Below are 16,382 nucleotides of genomic sequence, written 5' to 3'. Positions count from 1 at the left end.
TTTTTCTTTCAGATATTCTTTATTGCTCAGATCCAGGTTGCTCAGCAATACAGTTCACTCACAACTCAAAACAACAGCTTGGCTGCTACCAGAAAGGCATGGATCCATGTAGTAAAAAACAGATCAGATGTCTCTCTGGTGCAGCCACTGATTTTTATTACCTTGAGGTGTTGGAAGCCTTGTTGGCTTGTGGGTAACATTGAGGGTTTGAAGCTACCAAGAAACAAAAGAAATCTCCCAGATGGAGAAAATGCGGATAAGAACTGGATCCATGTAAAAGGGAAAAAAAAACAAAACACAACTCCGAGTCTAGTGCGATGTGAGGTGTAGTACATACTGGATTACCTGCATCAATCTCATGCAATGCTTTCCACTCAACAACATAGCAGGGCAACAAAAACACTGCTGTGATTCTGCACACCTTTGACCTGCTCCTGAGAGGTTCAGCTGGCGCTTTGTGACCTCTTGTCTGTTTTTCTCCTAAACGCAGAACAAGTTTTCTATCAGCGCTTTTAAATCAGGCCTGGGTACTTTCTTTTAGCACTTCAAATTTTCCTTAAACGTTCATTATCTGTTCCAAAAAAATCCTAGCTAGGATTTTTTTTTTTTGTCCCACCACAATTTCATAACTAGTAATATTGGTAGTGATCTAACAGGAATGAAGAGTTAGAAATTCCCAGCTACAGCTCCAGACTATATCATGTAATCAGTGTGAAATACAAGAAACCAGATCAGAACAGATAACAAAAGAAAACCTCAGCTATTTAACCACTGTGTGATATGACTAAACACTGTACACCCTTAGCGATGTGTGTAATTAGGATCTTTTCTTTCCTTTATGGTACTGAAAATTAATGCCTAACACCTCACAATACCTAGAAATACCAATCCTTAAAAATAATAAAAAATAAAAAGGTTACTACAGTCCTTGCAGGTTTCACCTCATACTGTATGAACATTCAGGATGATGTTCTTGAAGTCAAAGGGCTCCAGCTCGAGGGAAACCTGCGCCTATAAAGAGCCAAAAACACAAGAGAGATAGAGGCCTGCAGGGCCGTCTGCAATGCAGGAAAAAGAGCCGCAACGTCAGCGCACTCTATAAAACGTATCCAAAGAATATTAAATAAACTACAGTGCCTTGCAAAAGTATTCACACCCATTTTTTTATGTCGCATTACAACCAAGAGCTTCAGTGTGTTTTACTGGGATTTTAAGAGATGCACGTAACACTAAGTGATGTGTCAATGAAGTAGGAGGATTTAACATGGATTCAGATTTTAAACAAGAAATTTATCTGTTTTATTTTGTAAAATAGCTTCTTTTAGTGAACAAATACATAAACCCTGTCTTTTGATTCAAGACCTGGAGAGAAAAAGACATGATTTACCACGTTGCATTTTCTCTGGGGTCCGTTTAGCCTCCCATTTGTACTTCCAGCTCGTTCAAAACGCTGTTCTCTATTTTTTACCTGGATCACATCTCATCTACTCTGTCCTCTCTCCACTGACTGCTGATTTTAAATTCCTTCTTCTAGGTCATAAATACCTCATTGATTTTGCTCCAGCGTATCTATCTAACCAGCCTCATGGTCCTTCGCTGAACGTTAAATCAGCTGTTTTGGGGGTTTTTTTCCCAGAACTAACCCGAAGCCTAGAGGAAATCAGGCTTTTTCAGTTGAACAGTGGAACAAGTGGACTTCAGATATTAGACATATTTCCTTCATGTTTTTCAGTCTCTTTTAAAAGCACATCTATTCCCAATAGCTTTCAGCACAGCTTGAGATGGTACATTCCTTTTAGCCACTCAGGTCCGCTTTTGTATTTCATGTCTTGGATGCATATATTTTTAATGTTGAGAAATCAGCCATCCTTTCTGTACACAACTGTCCCATCATTAATGAGGACATTCTCATATTTCTATTTGGTAAATCTAAAGATTTAGTTTCAGAGCTGTAAGGTTTTCACTGCCAAATCTATTCTTAAAGTTATCCTTTCTGTACTGAAACTAGTTTCTCATCAATTCTGGCTTCTTCTGTCTGTGTACAAACATAAAAATTACATTTAGGGGTTGCCATTTTGGTTAGATGGTTAAAACCTGAACAAAACTGGCTGCTGTAGCAGGATAAAGAGACATTAAAGCTACTTAATTGGTTTAAATTAGGCCTCCTGGTTTCCACCAGAACAACACCCCTAGACCCACAACTACTCTAGAATCGTTCATATATACATAGGTTAGAATGTCCTAGTACAAGTACAGACCTAAGCTCACTTAGGAACTGTCAAAGTTGATGTTAATACAACTTAATTAATCTGATCTGACAAGTTAATTAATCTGGTCTGACTGAACTTGACCTATTTTTGCAAAGACAAATAGGCAAAAACTTCTCTAGATGTACAATAGAGACATATCCCAAAGGACTGAATACAAATGAAAGCCAAACCATTCAAGACGTTTTTCAATAAAAGTTGTTGAAAACCACGTCTTTTCCCTTTCCCAATAAAATACACTGAAATGTCTTGTTTCAACGTGGAAAAACTGTTTTAAAGGGAGCGCTCATAGATTTGCAAGCATCGGTAAAAGTCTCAGTGCTACAATGAAAAGCTGTTTTCTCCGACAAACCCTCTACTAAAGGTGAAGCAGACCATATAAGGAGTCGAAGCACCGTACTGCATTTTAGTTAGGTCAGGATATTTTGAATCAGGTCTGGTGAGCTCTAGTCATCAGAATGAGGTACTGTACCGGCTGTGGGGAGGCTGGCGGCAATGGCAGCCTCAGGCATTGTGTGAGTTTGTTAGACCTTTTAATATAGTACTGCAAGTTTGTGTTCACTGGGACAAAAAATGATCCACCTCATCTGAAGACTAAAAGTCTGCCATCCTACAAGCACAAATAAAGAAAAAAAACAGCCCTAAACAAAAACTCTCACTATGTTATTTGCTTGTTTACCTCCTTTTTTTGCCCCAGCTCTGTTTTTAGTATCTAACGTCAGCCATGGATTCAGAGAGGTGATTCTGAAATGTACAGCACAACAAAAACAAAAAAAAAATCAAGTTTAGAGGTCAGTTTGAGGAAAGCTGCGATGCTCTAAACTCTCCCGCCACGCTCTGATTTAAAATGTCAGAGAACGATGTATACGTGACTCTATTGTACATGTTTACAGATATACAGTTTTTCCTGTTGTACACAGTGACATTGCAAATGACTAGACTGGTTTTGACATTCTGCACAGAAGACTTGGGTTTTACACCGCTTTCAAAGGTCCTGTCAGTGTATTTTTGCAGCTTTGTTGTTTTCTTTAAAATCAGCCCCGGTTTGCTGTGTGTTTCTATCAAACAGAGCTGGTAAGATTAGGTGGGTTGGTATAAAACGCTATTTCACATCTCACAAGTCAATAAACATCATTTGTTTTTCATTTACAGTTTTTTCTTTAAAAAAAAAAATCCTGAAGGTAAAGTTGGGAAAAACAGGAGGTATAGGTGGTTGGTTTCTTTCTGATTTGTATCTATCTTTCTTTCTTACCCACGATGTCTCGGGTATCTATCCTTTAACATCTCACACTTCATTCTTTTCGAACAAATTGGACTTTAGAGGTTGCATGGCGTCCAGGCAAACACAGTCCAACGGAGTATTGTTTTGCAAAGTTTCACTAGTCGGCTGCACCTGAAGGTGTACAGATCTTTTTCATTAAAAAAAAAAAAAAAAAACGCTCAAAATGATCAGTTAACAAGGCATACAAAATGTGGAAAAAAAAAAGGGGGGAAATGAAAAATTGGACTGAGGTACCCTGAAGCCTGAGGTAGATCACAATACTGACATGCGCACTGTTCACATCCCAACCAAAGTTAACGCCGTGGTTCACTTGACTTTTCTCCTATTTTTTCAGGTTTTTATCATTTATTATTATATTATTTTTCATAGTCTTAGTTTTCAAGAAAATAAACACTTCCCTTCAAAATAATATGGCAGTATCCCACTGAGGGAGGGAAAGAAGAACAGAAGAGGACTTTTCTTTTTTTTGTTTCTTATCAATAGATCTCATCACAAAATAGGAAAAAATAGATTCATAAATATTACTCTGTTTTTATATATATATACATACACACACAGACGTACGTGCACGCACACACACACAGACACACACGGAGGAAGCTGTGCGTATTGGCAATAACCTTGCGTCTGGAAGATGAAGCTGATGGGTGATGTTTAAGAGGTGACAAAATAAGGCAACAAGCTTCCACAGTCTCTCCAAAGTAAAGCACAAAAGGACACCATGACCTGCGAGTCCAGAGGGTTTATAGAGGCAGCCGGCCACCAGCGATTACTTTTTTAAAAAAACTCCAATATAATAGAGGAAAAAGAATGAACGAGAGGGTGACAATCTGTGTGGCTGGGCCGGCCTACTGGACACGACAGGAGTGATGTGTTCTAAAAAAAAAAGGCTGCATATTGTACATTCACAGCTGTCATGCTGTTTGTTTAGAAAGCTCCCTGACAAAGAGAGGGTTAAAGCCAAACGTGGATGCGGTCACGTTTGCGGTTGTGTGTGTACCACAGGTCATACGGTGCCAAGCCCCACCCCTAGACTCCCAACCTCCAATAGGCATGGGCCAGTTATCTGCATGAACATGTAGCAAGATTGTAAAAAGCTAACAATTAAAAATTGATAAAACCTTTCGTTCCCACTAGAGACCGGCCGATCCAGATTTTGAGGCTGATTTTTGTAAAGCCTTGACCTGCTCATACCGATTTTAGCCATTTCTGATTTCTCCTTTAGATTAAAAATAACTTTTTCTAATGTTTTTGCCATGAATTGTCATTAATTACTTATACTAGAGAAGAGATATGATGTGATTTAAAAATGGTTATCTAAATTAATTCACTTTATAGTCTCAATTGATTGCTTTTTATCAGTTATCTGATAAATTAAGCAAAGTTCTATAATTAAAGACACTTTTGATTGATGACTGAATCCATTGAATGCACAAATGCAACCTAAACAGTCAGGTCTGACATAGACTGAATTAATGTGGCTCTGAGCCCCTTTGTTTCCGCTGTTATGGACTGTTATAGATATTGTTAGCTCTGGTCTTAATCCCAATAGCAACATGTTTTGCGCAGAGTCGATGCTGCAGGCTTGAAGTTGTGCAGCACTTAATACATTCTTTTGCATCGTCTTTGCTGGTGTAGTCTGTGCATCTGTTGTTAGGGGTCTGCCAGAAATTGGGGTCCTGAGAAAAGTGTGATTAAATACATTATTATTTCTCAATAATTTCTATAATTAACATATTAAAATACCGGTATTAATTGGGAGCAGACTTGACATTTTGGTGGCATCACAGAAGCAGCAGTCACCATGTGAATATGGATCCTTATCTTCACTCAAAGATTTTTAAAAGGCTCTCAGCATTTACAAAACCAGCATTTTCTGTGACAGAGGTTAAAGCTCACAAGGATAAAATATTACAAACTGTGCTGTGCTCTATTAAGCCACCCTGTTATCTGATAGAAGTCTTGCTTTCTCTCGCAGCCAAAATGAACACCTTGACAAAAATAATTTCTTTTGAAATCACTTCTTACAACTTTAGTTCTTCACAATTGATTTAGTTTTTAAACACTTCACTGATTCCAACATTTACTGACTTTAAGTGTTCTTCACTCAGTTAGAACCTCCACCCAAAGAGTCTTCTTTAAAGTCTTTTTAATAACATGCCAGAGAAAATAATAATTTTACCTGAGTTTTCTCTGGCTGTTCAGAGGATTAAGTAGCCCTGCATCCTCCCCTCCCCCACTTGTTTACTTGAAAACTACAACTAAATTTAGTGGCTATTTATTGTAGTCTTTTGCATAATTCCATTTATCAACATAGTATTAAATCTATGGTGTAGATAACATTTCATGAAGCTGTAATAATAACTATACTTTACAGTATTTTAGTAGCTGCTTTGTGGATTTTAATGAATAACAATAGCAAGATTATGTCATATATAAAATTTCTGTCTAAATACTCTGATTCCACAGCGTTTTTACTTACCGGCCCATGCCTATTCTCTAAAACTAAACATGTTTTCGCCCTCCCACCCTAACCCTGTCCCCTCTGTCTGGGCCCTCTGCCACTTTGTGTTGGCCCTTGTGACGTCCCCTTAAGGCCAAGCGTGTGACAGTGCACATTCAAAACAAATGATTACCTGCTCATTAGATAAGGTGCGCCGCTTCTTTAAGACGTAATTTTTTTTTTTCTTTGATCGTCAAAGCCTTTTTTATATATATATATATATATACGGACTGTTTCAGACATCGCTGCACAGCATGGGAGAGTGATACAGTTAAATCTCATTTCACCTGTCTTTAGCAAAAAAAAAGTGGCAGTCAGTTCAATGTTTCAAAAAGGCTACAAAAGAAAAAAAACAAGGAACAAAAACAAGGAACCTATTAAGAACGCAATGCCAGATGAGAGCAACCAAACAGAAATTAGCGGAAAAGAAATAATTGATTAAAGAAAAAAAAAAGAGCAAAGCATGAGAAATGACAGTGAGGGATGCCGGGAAGGGGACGTTATCTTTTGCGTTGGCACACACACAGGCTTGTTACAAAGACTCAGAACCATTCAACAGATTCACTTTCAGGGGTTTTAAATTCAGCAAACAAAACGGGGTGAAGTCGATCGTTCTCTATGGCCAACTCAGCTCAATCTCCTGAACCAACTAACATATTTAAAACTGGACCAGGTTGTTCTGTCATTCTGATAGAAGAAGAAAAACAAACAAAAAAAACAGTGCATACTCTCAGTGTGTATCAATGTATGTCTCTACTCTGCATTAATACTGCTAAGGATATTCTCACAAAGAGGAGTCGCTCTCTTCGCCACTCGCTCTTGCTCTAACTCACACCGTCAATCCAAAATGCCTTGTGTGCACTCGTGTTAATAGGTTTATTTGTTCGATCTGTTTAGGCCTATGTTAGTCCAACTAAAAAGAGATAACGTTATGCAGGGCAACATATTATTTCCTGTGTTTCTTTTTGTTGTTTTTTTTTACTCATAAGACATTATTTCCCAAATTTTATACTGTTTAAACCTCTCTTCTCCTTTTTCTTTTTTGGTCTTTTTTTTTCTTTTATTCTATCAGTCCATTTTCTCCCACTCTGTCTGCTCTCACAGGGCTGGCAGTGCACACAATGCCCTCAGCCTTTGGCTCTCACTTGTTTCCCCCCGTAGCGAAGTTCTTTGGTTTTGATCCCGGTGCCGCTGCTGCTGGTCTGCCCCGCGCCTCGCCCTTGGCCTCGGCCTCAGTCTGGGTCAGTCTCTGTCCGTTTGGGAGGGCTACATTCATTGGCTGGTGCCCGCTGGAGCCGCCTGGCTGGGTCACTTGGAGTGGTGCGGTGACACGGCAGCGCCCTGCTGGTGCTTCTGTTCCTGCTGTTTGACCTGCTGAATGATCTCCCGGATCTTCCTCTGTGCAGTCTGCAGGAGGAAACAGGAACAGGTGAGAGTGACGTGTGTGCAAAATGTGAAACAAGATGCAGATTTCCTGTCCGAAGCTGGATATGGATCCTTGTCTCGTAGCAATGTGAGAGCAGTGAACGTTTTTTTGTCTCATTTAAAAACCCGAACCAAGTACAGGAATATATATTTTAGTTTAGACACAGATAGAAGAATATCAGCTATGTTGGAGCCTTCAGAAAATATGAGCCCAAGAAACATTTCAATGGCTCTTTATTCCAGTTCCTTTTTTTTGTTGCACAATCACAATCATAGAATCCTGATAAAATATGTTAAGGTTTGTGGGTGTAACATCATAAAATATAAACAATTTCATTGGGAATTAATACTTTTGCAAATCACTATAGAAACATATTGCTGACCCTTTAACTCAACTTAAAAGTAGGTTTTTCATTTTGATTTATTTGACTCCTTGTTGCCGTACATTAAAGCTCAAGCTCTGGTTGATTGAATTACTTTTTTTTTCCTCTCAACTTTTAGAGAAACAAATTTGGCTCCAAAGAAAAATGAAATCACCCAGAGATGCCCGAAAACAACAATCTTTCATTCTGTGCTGGATTGGTTTCTGTGTACCTGGCTGGCGAAGAAATGCCCGCTGATTTTCACAAAGACCTCGTCGTTCTCGTCAGGAGTTTGGTCCCGCGGTACAATGACCTCTGCACTCGTCAGGTTCTGCAGCTCGTTAACCTGAAACACATCATGCATCAACACAGATTAAGATCCTGGATCAGATTTCACCTGCAGGCTCACTTACTAAACACAGACATTGTCTTGGTCATAAACATTTACAGATCTCATCATGCGGTGGACATGTCATGTTAGCTTTAGGCTCTAGATATTTTTTGGAGCCATTCTTTTGAGGATGTTTGTTGGGTCCTTATTACCCCATAAACTGACTGACTGAAACACACAAAATGTGAAGTTAAAATGTTTTTCATAGTGTAAATATAATTTCTTTTGAATAACTAAGAGTGTGCTCACCGTCTTGCCACCTTTGCCAATGACTCTGCCGGCTGCGGTTGAGGGAACCTTGATGTGCGTCTCCAGTTTGACCTCCTCCTTTCCTGAGAAGAAGTTCTCCTCTTTCAGCTTCCCAAATATCCGACCTTGGGCCTGGAATATAAAGGAGGGAATGAGGCAAGGAGAGACTGGGGAAAGTGGGGACAACAACGGTTCACTGATGTTTACTATAGCATCGGTCACTAATGTCAATCATGCAAAAACATTCCAAATTTCCTTCATGATTGAATCACACTGAGTTGGTGTTTTTACCTTAAACTGAGCCTCAGGAGTTCCAGTAATAATAACCATCCTCTCAGCAACATCTGGGCTCTCGGCTGGGGCAATCTGTCAAGAAACGTTCATACGTCTTCACAGGAAGCACTCAAATACCCAATCATCTGTCAAATATTCAAAAATAAATTAAACATAAATTCAAAGAATGCAATATAAAAATTCAAATAAATTAATTGCCTCTGGTTATATTATCTGAAGTGTCCAATATTCGAGTCATCTGCCGTTTAATCACAAAAGCCACCCAGACTGCGGTCAGCTAGGTGCTGCTGACTCACATGGCAATCAGTTGCGACTTAATAACGTCCGCTTAATGGTTGGCTTTTTAAAAATGCATGGCACGTTTAGCTTATGTTTGAGGACTCCAGCGTGAACCAATGATTATAGCCACTCTGAATGTTATTTGTCGCTGAAGGTCAAAGAATGAGTGATGCGAAAATACCCACCTTGATGGAAGCTCCTGCAAAATGGGCGAGTTGTTTGATGTGCTGGCCCTTCTTGCCTATCAGGGCCCCGACTGCCTGAGTGGGAATAAAGAGGTAGACGACCTCCTGTTCTGGAGCCTGTTGCTGAACCAAAGAAAGAAGAACCACAACGCAGGGAACAATTAACTTTAAGAAGCACAAAAATTTAGTCTCAACTCATCAGGAAATGGAAAAAAAAGGAAATCTCTGAATGAAACATTTCCTATTAACTATGATTAACTTATGATTATCCTTTCCTAGCGTGGTAATTGCTCATGCATTGAGGTTTTTTTTTTTTTTTTTTTTGAACAAAGACTTTATTTTATCAGATCAATATTCAAAATCAATGATTAATACAATAAGTCAGAAACAACAATTTCCAATACAACCAGACAAACAGTTGAACAACAACAACCAAACAAGTCGGCGAGCTGAAGATCAAGGATTTTTTACATGGGGGATGAAATAAAGGAAAAATCTTTCTCGAGTGACTTTTGTCTTTATTATAACGGAGATATGTGTTAAATCTACATATAAAATATGTGCCTGTGTGTTTACATTTATCTTACTTACTACAATATTAATTGGAAATATATCTTCAAAGGGTTCCATCTTTTCTTAAATAAGTCAGTGGACAAGTTTAATTTTGCTGTTATTTTCTCCATCGTATAAACGTTCACTAGTTTCTCTTTCCATTGATTTACAGTAGGGGGTAAAGGTTTATACCAACATACTGTTATCATTTTTTTGGCTACGAGAACAAGGATTCCAAACAAGTACTGTTCTTCTTTACTTAAATTATTTGGGGGAATTCCCAGAACAAAGATCCGGGGGTTCCAATCAATATAAGTGTGCAAAATATTTGAAATTTCCTCTCTAATTCCCTCCCAAAATTTCTTAATCTTTGGGCAATCCCAAAAGACATGAGTGTGATCTCCAACTAGTCCGCACTGTCTCCAGCACAAATTTGATTTAGCTTGATCAAATTTGGAAATAATATATGGAGTTTTGAAATATCTAACGATTATTTTCCAATAAAATTCTTTCCATGTTGGACTGTTAGTCAGTTTATGTCCAGTTACACACACTTGCTCCCACTCTTCATCTTCAATCACAACATTCATTTCTAGTTCCCATCTTTCTTTTATCCCAGGAGATCCCGTCGACAGACATGATTGTAAGCATTTGTATAAATTCGACACAGTATTATTAGATTTTTTTTCTTTGGTGATCTTTATAAAGAATAATTCTAAATCAGTAGGTCGTGACTTAAGAAGAGGCCATTCGGTGTGGGACATCAGGTAACTTCGCAACTGTAAATATCTATAAAAATCAGATGCGCTCAATCCATACTTCTCCTTAATCTGGCTAAAAGATTTCAGAATCTCCCCTTCAAACAAGTCATCAATACAAATTAAGTTCTTGCTTTGCCAGGTTCGAAATCCTGGATCTTGTCGCCCTGGTTTAAAGTCTATTATATCCAAAATTTTTGTAGCTCTGGATATAGATTGAGGAGCTTTCATATTTTTTCTAATCATGTTTAAAGTCTTTTGAGTGCTTTTCATCCATAAATTTGTAATTTTGTACTTATGCCAGATTTCAGTCGAGCAGAATACAAGGGCCTGTAAAGAAAATTTAGGGCTTGCGCTTTGTTCCAGCGTCAGCCACGTTGTTTCTTTATTCTGTGTTAGCCAGCCTACACTTGCATGTAGTTGTGCTGCCCAGTAATATAATTTCAAGTTTGGTACATTAAGACCTCCATAAGGTTTACCACTGGTCAATTGAGTAAGTTTTATTCTGGCCTTTCTCTTCTGCCAAATAAATGTAGAAATCATTTTTTGCATTTTATTTAATTTTGTCGTTGGAATCCAAATAGGAAGGGCCATAAACAAATACAACAATCTAGGGAGAATATTCATTCTGATTGATTCAATCCTTCCAAAAAAGGAAAGCGGTAAAATATCCCATCCATCTAAGTCTTTTTGAATTTGGTCCAATAGCTTCCCAAAATTTGCCTTATATAATTTGGAAACATCCGTGGTAATATTGATTCCCAAATATCGAAATCCGTCAGGTGACCAGTTGAAATTCACTGATTTAGATAGTTCTGCGGGCCAGGAGCCTCTTAGCATCATGGCCTCTGACTTTGATTCATTAACTTTATATCCTGAGACCACACCAAAGTCCTTCAAACATTTTAAAATATTTGGTATAGAAGTTATTGGGTCTCTTATATACAGAATGACGTCATCAGCATACAGTGATAGTTTGTGAGTCCTGATTTTATCTGATATGCCTAGAACTGATGAGTCTGTTCTTATTAATTCTGCTAGTGGTTCTATACTGATAGCAAACAGGATCAGTGAAAGGCAGCAACCCTGACGAGTTCCTCTTTTTAAGGGGAAACTTTCTGACATATAACCATTAGCGCGTACTCTAGAGGTTGGACTGGAGTACAGCACCCCAAACCAACTGATAAAGTTTTCATTAAAGCCCATCTTCAATAGAACCTGCTTCAGGAACAACCAATCCACCCGATCAAATGCCTTCTCGGCGTCTAGGCCGAGAAGCATGGATGTGTGAGGGCTTTGTTGACCAATTGAAATTATATTTAGGGTACGTCTGATATTATTTATTCCGAGTCTATTGGGTATAAAGCCTGTCTGATCAGGATTGATAAGTTTATTAATAATCTTTTGTAGTCTTTTGGCCAAGATGGCACTTAAAATCTTAACGTCATTACAGAGCAGACTTATTGGTCTGTACGAGGCGCATTGTGTGGGGTCTTTACCTTCTTTGTATATGACCGAGATAATTGCTTCTGCCCATGTTTTAGGTGGATCTTTGGAACCTAGAGCATAATTAAACACTCTGTATAGGAGTGGGATAAGCTCAGCCTGAAAGCATTTATAGAATTCTCCTGGAAATCCGTCCGCTCCAGGTGATTTATTATTTTTAAGCTTTCCTATAACAGATTTTATCTCTTCTTCGGTAATTGTCCCCACTAATGATTTAGCCTCCTCCTCGTCAAGTTTATTAAGATTAATTCGTTGCAAAAATTGCCTAATTTTATTTAATTTGTTAGGATTAGTCTCCGAATTATATAGTTGTCTATAGTATTTTGAAAATGCATTTGCGATTTCTTTGGGATGAGATACTAGTTTTTTGGATACTGGGCACGTAATTTTTTGAACGGTCCGACTTGCCTGCGATTTTCTTAGTTGAAATGCTAATAGTCTACTTGCTTTATTTCCCTGCTCATAGTATTTTTGGTTTGTGAAACGTAAAGCGCCCTCTGCTTTATAAGTTAGTAACTCATTCAAATCTTGTCTACATTTTCTAAGTTCCTGTAATACATTATCTTCATTTGTTCTTTTATGTTTAATCTCAAGTTTCTTAATCTGTTCTTGTAAGTTTTCTTGTTTTTTCTCACGTTCCTTTTTAACTTTTGAAGAGAATGAAATAATTTTACCCCTCAAGTATGCTTTGGCTGTGTCCCATAGAGTAGATGGTGAAATCTCGTCCTTATCATTAATATCTAAAAAAAACTTTAATTCGTCTTTTATATATCGGATTGTCTCCGGATTATTTAAAAGTGATACATTCAATCTCCATAACTTAAAAGGTTTCTCCAGGTCGACATTTAAAGACATTATCACAGGTCCATGATCTGAGATAGTTTGAGGTTCAATATGACAGTCCACCACTCTGTGAGCTGCTTGTTTGGGAACGCAAAAGAAGTCTATTCTGGAATGGCTTCTATGAACTTTTGAGAAGTGAGTATAATCTCTGATCTTTGGATGTTTTGCACGCCATATATCAACCAGCCCCAACTCCTCCAATAGGCTCTTCAACGCTTTTGTTTTTGATAATTGATATTTTTGTTCTAATGGAAATTTGTCCATGTAATGATTCAAGACACAATTAAAGTCTCCACCTAAAATAATCGTTCCTTTTGAATGACCCGCTAAAATTTGGGCTAGCTCTTTAAAAAAACCTGGATTATCCTCATTTGGGGCGTAAATATTCATAATTGTAAGAGTGGTTCCTCCAACTGAACCAACAACCATTATCCAGCGGCCTTCTTTATCTTTGAGTACGTTTTCTGCTACAAAGCATAAAGAATTATGAAACAGTATTGCTACTCCTCTTTTTTTGTAGTTTCCATAGGATGCGCTAAATATCTGTCCCACCCAGTCTCTCTTTAATTTAGCATGTTCTATCTCATTTAAATGAGTTTCTTGTAAAAGCCCAATTGTACAATTCAACCTTTTTAATTGCGTTAGAATTTTTTTCCTTTTTATAACGTGATTTACTCCATTAATATTGTAAGTAACAATTTTCAAAGTCGTCATATTTATATGAAAACAAAAAAAAAGTTACATCCCTCCAGTAATATATTGATCCCTATGCAAATATCTCTAACATTCAAAATCAGCTCGCTGAAAAACAATGAACAGAATGAACAAGTAGTCAGATCTTCATCTTCACAGAACTTCCAACTATTCCATGTGCTGCTCTTTTGGAAAACATAGGCAGCACACTCCTGATGTAAAATGGACAGGGATAATGGTCTCCCTGGGCGGAGTACACCTTGTGTGTAAGCAGTAGACCACATAGTTTCCTATTCTACTGCACTAAATGCCCAATAAAAAAAAAAAAAGAAAAAAAGGGGAAAAAAGTAAAACACTCACTGCGAATACGCCAACCGATAGTCCATAAGTATTAATGTAATATTATACCTGCATGTCCTTATTTATACTTTTAACAAGATCCACCTTTGAATAAAATGTCGGCTAAATCAGGATAGAATCAGGTAAAACAGTACCGTCTCAACCCTGCTTGTGCTGATCCACCGAGTTTAGTATGGCCCTGATGTCCATGTTATCCAGACCTGGATCGGCCCTTCCACGTCTCCCCTGGGTCTGCCAATTGTTGTTTAGCAAATCTCTCTCCAGGACGTCCCGCTCATCCACCTCCACCGGGATCCCGAGTTCCTTCAGAGTGGATTGGGCCTCCAAAAGAGAGGGGAAGGTCTTGACACCCTTATCCAAAAACAGTCTAAGTTGAGCCGGGTATGGTGACTGTGCCTTTATGTTGCGTTCCTTCAGCTTTTTAATGACTTCACGCACTTGTTTTCTTTTTCTCTGTACCTCCGTGGAGTAATCTTGGTCAAAGAAAATTTTGTTTCCCCGAAACTCCACGTCCCGCTGCTTCCATGCACACTGTAGTACCAGCTGCTTAACACTGGAATCCAGAAAGCGAACTATTATGGATCTCGGTGGAGATGTCGACTTCGGCTTCGGAACTGTAGCTCTGTGGGCTCTTTCAATGCAAATGTCCGTGCCTTCAGGCAGCTTCAGCGCAGATTTTAAAAAATCTTTAATAAACGGGATCATCTCTTTTCCTTCTGAATCTTCCTTTATCCCATACACTCTTATATTGTTCCTGCGCATCCTATTCTCTATATCATCCAATTTTGCAGCTACTTTGGCGTCTTTTTTGAGTAAGTAAGCTAGCACCCTTTCCTGCTGTAGGCCACGATCTTCTGCGTTACTCACTCTCTCTTCCGCTGTGTTCAGTCTCTCTTCCAGTGAATCGATTCTCTTTTTTATTTCTGCAATCGATGCCTCCATCCGGGATTGGGATTCTAAAATGTCTCGTTGCGCCGTTCCAGATTCTTCTCGAAATTTGCGGAGCTCTGTTAGCATTAGCAAGTCGGTCCCTGTTTCATTCTGAGTTAAGCTAGCATCAAGTGTTAGCTGTTTCTGTGTCGTCTTCGCATCATCATTTTTCCCCATCTTCTGTTCTCTTCTTGTAGACTTTTGTGACGAGGTCATTGTAGTAGCGTCTTCTGGAAGTGTAGGTGGAATTAAATTTTAATAACAGGTAAATTAAAAGATATTTCGGTCAGTGCGTCGTCTGCAAGCGTCTCTACTCAGGCATGCCGGAAGCGGAAGTCCCATTGAGGTTTTTAAAGTGAATTTTGACAAACCACAGTATAATTCCAGGCTGAAAAGTCCCCCACCAGAAATATTTGTGATGTTTTAGTGACTATGCGATGGAAAACAGCAGATCCACCATCTCTCCCTTACACAAAATGCTTACTGAGAAGCTGCAATGCCCTATTATTTACATCACTTACTGTAAATATGCAGAACTCTCTTCAATGGAAGCAAATAATGATGTTGACTAAAAGTTGCTTAAGACTGTCAGAAGATTTTTTTCTTTGGCTGCATTTCACTACTAATTTTTTTTTTTATTCCTACGGAAAGTGAAGCGTGCCAAATTACAATAAATAAATTTTTATTTTATACAATTTTATATAATAATTGAAATAATTATTTATTAAATAACTACACATCATGAAACTGACAAATTCACCTGTCAAGCTCAGTGGGCGGGTTTAGGGCAGCTTCAAGACGGACCCTGACATCTGATTGGCTGGCTCAAACAGCAAGTCAAGACAATGTCTTCCAAGTTTGCTAAGACTCTGAGGTCAATATTTTTACTGGAAAGCACAGAAATAACATCAATATAATTCATTTGTTGTTATTTATTTACCTCAGGCTCTGGGTGAGAAATGTCAACCTTTATAATCCTAGTTTGGTCTGAAATATCTTTTATAAGTTCATGAAAGAGTGTTAGCCGAAGGTAGCACTCTCTCAATGTTAGCCGGGCTAACGTTGATCCTGTCTGAAATAATTATGATATTTTATGAACTTGTTACAGATAATTCAGACCAAACTAGAGATATAGAGGATTGAGTTGCTCTCCCAGAGCTTGTAGTACATAAATTACAACAATTTATTGAAGGTAACTTCCAGTGAAAATAAGGATAAAAGCAGACCTAATTCATCCCACTGAGTTTGATGAGAGAAGTTGACTCATCAATTAAATTATTTCATGATGTGCTTTAGCACAGAAACGTGATGTAGTTTGTTAAATCATAAAATAATTATATCTAGTTTAAAAAAAGAAATCAATACATTTAATTGAGGTAAATATAATTATTTCCGTATGTAATAGCGTATTATTTTTATGTATTGTTATTTGGCAATTTTACTCTTCATGGATTCTGTATCTAATTATCAAAAATGAGAGAAGAGGAGGGCAGGATAAGATAT

General features: G+C 38.1%; 1 protein-coding gene and 1 long non-coding RNA gene across 3 annotated transcripts in view; one reads left to right on the top strand and one right to left on the bottom strand.

Moving 5' to 3' along the window:
- Positions 1–1,624: 1,624 nt before the first annotated feature.
- Positions 1,625–16,382, bottom strand: part of igf2bp2a (insulin-like growth factor 2 mRNA binding protein 2a) — a 77,858-nt gene continuing 63,100 nt past the window's right edge. For both annotated transcript variants that reach the window (XM_032566835.1, XM_032566836.1), the window contains 5 exons: positions 9,238–9,360; positions 8,771–8,845; positions 8,480–8,611; positions 8,072–8,185; positions 1,625–7,459 (listed from right to left, as the gene is read on the bottom strand). In XM_032566835.1, coding sequence (XP_032422726.1) covers positions 7,361–7,459; positions 8,072–8,185; positions 8,480–8,611; positions 8,771–8,845; positions 9,238–9,360 — 543 coding nt within the window. In that variant the 3' untranslated portion in view covers positions 1,625–7,360. The remainder of the gene's footprint in view (positions 7,460–8,071; positions 8,186–8,479; positions 8,612–8,770; positions 8,846–9,237; positions 9,361–16,382) is intronic.
- On the top strand, positions 9,367–15,806 carry LOC116722667 (uncharacterized). Its single transcript, XR_004339815.1, has 2 exons — positions 9,367–9,540; positions 15,226–15,806. It is a non-coding gene; the product is annotated as an uncharacterized LOC116722667 (long non-coding RNA).

Source organism: Xiphophorus hellerii, chromosome 7, assembly GCF_003331165.1.
Source record: "Xiphophorus hellerii strain 12219 chromosome 7, Xiphophorus_hellerii-4.1, whole genome shotgun sequence".
NCBI classification, from domain to species: Eukaryota; Metazoa; Chordata; class Actinopteri; order Cyprinodontiformes; family Poeciliidae; genus Xiphophorus; species Xiphophorus hellerii.
This window is presented reverse-complemented; position numbering and strand designations above follow the sequence as displayed.